Raw genomic sequence first — 6271 nt, forward strand, 5'->3', positions numbered from 1 at the left:
GTGTGACAACGGAAGGAAAGACTTGGGGACAGGAACTCTACGCTGCTCACTGCTGCTGAATGGAGCATGACGCCCTGGCTGGTTTGGCTCAGAGGACAGAGCCTCAGCCTGTGGACTGAAGGGTCCCGGTTTCGATTCCAGTCACATGCACATGCCCGTGTTGCGGGCTCGATCCCCAGTAGGGGTGTGTAGGAAGCAGCTGATCAGTGATTCTCTCTCATCATTGTTTCTATCTCTCTCTCTCTCTTCCTCTCTGAAATCAATAAAAATATATTAAAAAAGACGGGCGCATGCCCAGTAGTTCCCAAACCCTGATTCTTGGATGTGGTGACGGCAGCACCCGGGGCCCCAGCCAGGCCCAGTGTGGGATGCCTCACAGCCCGCTGCCCCAGGGACCCACCACCACAGGCTGCAGGAAGGTGATGAAGGTGCAGAAGCGGCCGCGCTCCTCGATCAGGGCCCGGCGCACCGCCTGCTTCTCCGTCTCCTCCAGCAGCAGGTACATGTCGTTGACGTCCTGCAGGGCGCTGTCCAGCTGGGGCTGCAGGTCGCCTTTCCCTGGAGGGTGGGGAGGAGAGGCCGTGCTGGGGACCCGGCCCGCTCGCTGCGTCCATGGCTCAGGCCCCGTGGTGGTGTCCCTGGCTGGGGGCTGGGCACTGCCGTGGGGGCCAGGGACCCGGGGAGGGCAGTCAGGACTCTGGGCCGTGTAGAGGGGCTGGTCCCCAGAGCAGGCAAAGAAGACAGACAGACACATACACAGGAAAGACACCAAAGCTGCCAAGCCACCCAGGCCCTGGGGTGGGCAGTCCTGGGCAGCGTCAGGGCCGCCCTAGGAACAGCTGTGCTCAGGGGGCCCCGAGGAGACCTCCACCCCCAGGACGCTCACTGCCTGCAGGATGGCACCTTCTCGCCTCCTGGGGTACTGGAGGGGGTGGGGGTGGAAACAGAGCAAAGTAGAGCATGGGGCTCAGCTGTCCTCCAGGCCCTGGTCAGGAGAGCAGGGGAGAGGGGTGTCTCCATGTGGGCCCCCACTCAGCTCAGGGAGCAACGCACAGGACAGCAATGGCGACACCGAGAAGCAGAGAGAGGCGAGAGGATGATGTAGAGGAGCAATGAGACAGGAAGTGGGGGGGGGGGGTGACAGGTAAGAACTCTGGGTGGCGGGCGGGCGGGGGCAAGGCAGACAAGGCCTGTGGCCCCCACCCAGGGCAGCCCAACCTCTCTTGACCTGGCAGACTGACCCAGCAGTGGCCACAGGGCCCCCGGGGAACTGTGCCCCAGGCCCCACCCTCGCTAGGCCGACCTCCTCGGCCGGGGGAAGCCCTTTCCAATGGTCCTGAGCTGGGGAGACAGACAAATGCGACAAGGACGGGAGAAGCAGCTGGAGAGATGGACATTTGACTTACCAAGTAGCTCTACAGGAAGGATGTGGAAGGAAGAGGAGAGACAGAGAAAGAGTATGTGTGAAAGACAGCCGATGGACAGAGCCACTCCGGGGGTGGGGTGGGGGCGGGGGGCGCCTGGGCTGGTGGAGCCTCCTGCCACCTCCTGAGAGGGGAGGTTGGGGCCTGGTCTGGGTGCAGGGAGGCTCCCTCTGTCCCACCCAACAGGTCGGAGGGTCCTGTGTCCAGGATAGGGTCCCTCTGGCCAGGATGATGCCCTGGGACACCCCAGAGGGCAGTGGGGTCCATGGAGTGGGGCCCCGGGGGGCTGTGCCTGGATGGGCAGCTCTGGCTCTACCTTTGCGCGCTTTCTTCTGCAGCTTCAGCGTGTCTGACGACTTCTTCTTGATCTCATGCCGGGCCCGTTTGTACTCTGCAGGTGATGAGAGGAGAGCTGTGCTGGGTCCCCGCAGGGTGGGGGCGGGCACCCGGCCGGGCCCCAGCCCCAGCCTCACCTTTCGCGTGGTCCTTGTCCAGCTGGTTGACCGACTTCTTCCAGTCCTCGATGCGCTCCTGCAGCGGGTTGATGAGGCTCTCCAGCAGGGCGCTGCGGACACGGGGTGCAGGTCAGGGCCAGCAGGGGTGTCTCCTGCCACACCCCCGCCCGCCCGCGGCGCCCACTCACTTGGTGAACTGCCGCAGCTTGGCGAGGCAAGCGCGTGGCACGGGAAAGGGCCCATCGGGACCGCTGCACTCCCGGCCTCGGCCACGAGGGGGCGCGCTGGCCCCGCGAAGGCCAGGCCGCGTCCGGCCCAACCTGTCCCCAGCATCCCACAGCCCTGCCGGTCCTGTTCCCGGTCCCGTGGCGGAATGATCATTCCCCAGTAGCTACGGAGCCCCACCACGGCCCTGCCCATGCCGGCCACGCCAGCCTTCTGCAGCTGCAGGTGCTCTTGTGGTCAGGGGCCCTTCACTCGGCTGGGAGAGGTCAGAACCAAAGACAGCCCAAGAGCCAGCCCAAGTCCCCTCCCCCTACCAGGAACCACCTCCAGGGGTGCCCAGATGCAGGTGTGGGAGTGCCAGCCCCAGCCCAGTGCCTTGGTTCTCACCACCTGAAGGAACAGGGGACCCAGGTCCCTGCTCCTCAGACCAGAAAGCAAAGGAGACGCAGAGCCAACAGGAAGGCTCGCCTGCCCCTGTGCCCTCTGAGGGCAATGAGCGGTGTGAGCGGTGATAAGTCGCCGTCCTCAGACTCACTGAGCAGAAGGGTGAACGCCTGTGGCTGAGGGGCCAAAGGGGCACCCCCAGCAAGAACAGAGGCCCCTGTGGCCCCCGTCCCCCTCTCCTGCTCGCAGCCTCTAGTGACCAGAGGCTCCCTTTCTCAACAGCCAGCCCCTTCCGCGAGGGAGCAGAGCTCAAGATCCCGACCCTGGGCCCCATGTCCTCTCCCCCGCTCACAGTCCAGCCTCTGAGCCTAACCTGGCCCCCCTCCCCCTCCTGACCTCCAGCCGCGCCCCTCCCCACCTCGGGTGTTGGTGGCCATATCGGCCACTTTCTGGAAGGCGTCCAGGAAGGCCACAGCAGCCAGCACAGTGGTCCTGGGGAGATGGACAGTGGAGGGTCCGCTGTGAGGTGTCCACTTCCCCCGGTTCCCCCTCCCCGAGTCGGGGCGCCCTCAGCAGCCTCACCTTAGCTGGGAGTGCAGCTTGGTGGCCTTGGAGTTGAAGTCCTCCCAGATGGGGTAGGAGCTCTGCGGGGAGATGGGGGAGGGAGTGAGATGCCACAGGGCTGCAGGGCTCCCTGCCCCGGGCGAGGGAGGCTCCTGGGCCCTGGCGGGACAGAGGACCCAGGACAGAGCCCGGAGCAGGAGGAAGTCCTGGCCCTGGAACAGATGCCTCTGTGCCTCCCTCCTCCCTGACAATCAGGAAGTTGGGCCTCCTGCCTACAGTCACATCCTCCCTCCAGGGAGGTGAAAGCAGTAGATGGCAGGTCCTGTGTCCCTGGGGCTCCCCCGGGCCTGGCGGGGGATTGGGGCTGAGCCGCCTGAGGGGCACCATGTTGCCCCGGATGTGGCCCTGGCTGCTCCCCATGGCACCGGACAGAGGCACCGTATGGGGGGGCAGGGCTCCAGGCACTCCAGGTCACTACTGGGGCCCCTGAGGGCGCTACTCTGTGCCCTGGAAGCTGCTGCCAGCCCAGCCAGCACCCATCCCGGCAGCAGCAGTGGCTCCCAGGCCGGGGAGGGTGTGACAGCCGCAGGGCCTGGCCAGCCTGGCCGGGACAGCCAGGCCCTGGGCTGAATGGGGCCTTGTGCGGCCAACAGAGCCACCTTTCTCCACCCCCAGCTCCCCTCCTTCCCCTCCTGGGGACACAGTGTGGCCTTTATCCCAGCCTGGCCCAAAGCTCCAAGTTGGGGGGGGGGTTTCCCAGTAGGGAGGCCAGGCTCCTGGCGACCGAGCTGTCCAGTCTAATCAAGGGGCTCTTCCGGCTGACGTGCTTCCCATGGCCGCTGGGTCCTGGCCCAGCAGAGCCCCAGCCCCAAGGATCTCCAACCCTCCCTCTGTGTGGGATGAGGCGCTGTGGCTGATCCCCAGGAAAAAGGGAAGGCAGAGACCCTGCCCCGGCTCCCAGGGAGGCTTTGCCGGGCCTGGACCCCAGGGGCAGCTCTGAAATGGCCTCTTCACCGAGGACAGCCTGCAGGGGTGGACAGGAGGCAGGGCGGCCTCTGGGAGCCTCAGAAACTCCCTCCCCTCCCGGCCCAGCCCAACCAGAGCCCAGGGAAAGCAAATATTTGAGAAGTTCACACAGGCTGGAGCTGGAGGGGGAGGGGAGGCTGTGGGTGGGCTGTCACCACTGGGCACAGCTCAGGGGCAAGGGTCCTCCCTGGCAGGCCAAGGAGCTGACCCCCCCCCCGGCACCCCCAGGGGTCTTCTGAAGGGTGGCACCCCCTACCATCCCCACCCCTCCAGCCCCAAATGAAACCTTGCTGAGATGACACCTCCAGGGAGGAAAGACATGCGAGGAGGTGGGGGTGTGTGTGTGGGGGGAGTGCAGCGGTCCAGAGGCAGCCCTCCTGGCCGCCAGGAAACCTCTGCAGGCCCCTGGGCAGCCCGAGAGAGCAAGGGACTAGGTGAAACCCGGCAGAGAAAAGTCCGTCCTTCCTACAGGGCCGAGGCCCATCCCAACAGCTTCGGCCCAGCCAGGCTCTCCACCTCGGACCTTCCCAGCCTCGCTCTCGCGTGCAGAGGGGACAAGACGGGGCGTGGGAGGCCAGGCCCAGTTCCTCCTCAGCAGCTGGACCGAGGACTCCACCCCCACTGGAGGACCCCCGAGACGAGGATTTGAGGGCCCGGAGCAGCCAGTGCCCCAGGAGCGTGTCCTCAGGCTTCCCTGGGCTCACGCCTGGCTGCAGGCTCTGACGCTGGGATGTTCTGACTAGTGAGTGTGACCGCGTGCTTGCGGTGTGCTGAGCCCTGTCGCCGTGGGATCGCATCGAACCCTCCCACCGGCCCTGTGAAATGAATACTGACCGCCCCCATTCTAGAGATGAGAGGCTCCAGGGATGAAGGTTAGACTGGCCTGAGGCTGCCGAGAGGCAGTCAGGATCCGATCCCTGTCTGATGGGTCCCTGCGGTCAAGGTAGAGGCTGCGGGGAGATGAGTCTCTGGGCATCAGGGTGGGGAGAGGGCAGGGACTGCAGGGACGGGAGAGACCCCCCGCTCTGCCTCCAGCACAGTGGGCGGCTGCTCAGGAAGCGGAAGGTGCCGTGCTTGTCACCAGAGGTGTCCACATGGGAGGGTTGAGACCCATGAGGAGGCTGCCGGGGACCCTGGCCCTCAGGGACTCTTTCTGGGTGCGGGACGTGGTCCTAGCGTTGGCTGTGCAGGTGAGCGACCCAGGCTACAACCCCCAAGAGAGGGTTTTCCAGGTGACCCTGGGCCAGGGACCCCTCTCTGAGCCTCAGCCTCCTCACCTGTAAGATCAGGATGGGAAGTAGACCTCCTTGGGGGCTCAGTGTAGAGCAAGCATGTCAAACTCGTGGCCTGTCCAGCCTCGAGTTTGACATGGCTGGAGAGACTCGAGGAGGCACTGCCTGGAAAGCACTTAGCATGCGCCAACACCTAGTAAGTGCTCAGGGAATGCTGGCTAACGGGCACATGGGATCCCTGCCTCCCTGCCAGGAGCCCAGCCAGGGCCTCTGGTCTGGGCGACACTCACCACACCTGAGAGGGCCGACAAAAGTTACGACCCCGTTTTCTGGATGGGCCAGTGCTGGGAGGAGGCCCCAGGCACTCGGCTGAAGGTGCTGCCCGGGCAGGTGGGGACGGAGCAGAGCCCAGGTACTGAGCCCAGTCCTGCCATTTTAGGCAAGTCCCTGCCCCTCTCTGGGCTTCAGTGGGCTTCCTGGCACCAAGTGGGCATCTGAGCTGAGTCCAATGAGGCACAGCCAGCGGGGAAAGCTCCTGAGGGCCCCCTCCCCACCCTTGAGTGGGTGCCCGCCTCCACACCCTTCCAGCTCCAGGTACCGCTCGGGGAGCCCTTCCCTCCGGCCCTCAAGCCAAGGTGTGGGCCTTCAGAAGGGCCAGGGCGGGCTGTTGTGGGGCCAGTGGAGAAGCCTCATGGGCAAGGTCATTCTCTTGACATGGCCACCCTCCGTGGAAGAGCCAGAAGCTGTCCCCTAAAGCCAGGTGATGGGCCTCCCCTGGCCGGAACAGATGCATGTGTCACAGGCAGGGGAACATCTGTGCTTGGCATCACCCCAGGTGAAACCTCTCCCGTTTTGCCTCCACGTCAGAAAATCCTGCCTGAATCTCTAGCTATACCCTGGGCCCGTTTGCTTCTGTCTTGTCCCCAAGTTCCTTGCAAATGCCCTGGAGAGGGAGAGAGGC

General features: G+C 65.0%; 1 protein-coding gene across 1 annotated transcript in view; it reads right to left on the reverse strand.

Moving 5' to 3' along the window:
• The window catches only part of MTSS1L (metastasis suppressor 1-like), a 10966-nt gene extending 7494 nt beyond the window's left edge, over positions 1 to 3472 (reverse strand). Inside the window, exons 1-8 of the mRNA XM_015558785.1 lie at positions 3400 to 3472; positions 3071 to 3302; positions 2907 to 2980; positions 2068 to 2230; positions 1898 to 1989; positions 1741 to 1815; positions 1407 to 1415; positions 401 to 558 (exon numbers count right to left, since the gene is read on the reverse strand). Of these exons, the coding sequence (XP_015414271.1) occupies positions 401 to 558; positions 1407 to 1415; positions 1741 to 1815; positions 1898 to 1989; positions 2068 to 2230; positions 2907 to 2980; positions 3071 to 3302; positions 3400 to 3472 (876 nt within the window). The remainder of the gene's footprint in view (positions 1 to 400; positions 559 to 1406; positions 1416 to 1740; positions 1816 to 1897; positions 1990 to 2067; positions 2231 to 2906; positions 2981 to 3070; positions 3303 to 3399) is intronic.
• Positions 3473 to 6271: the final 2799 nt, after the last annotated feature.

Source organism: Myotis davidii, unplaced genomic scaffold (genome assembly GCF_000327345.1).
Source record: "Myotis davidii unplaced genomic scaffold, ASM32734v1 scaffold453, whole genome shotgun sequence".
In the NCBI taxonomy this organism is placed as follows: Eukaryota; Metazoa; Chordata; class Mammalia; order Chiroptera; family Vespertilionidae; genus Myotis; species Myotis davidii.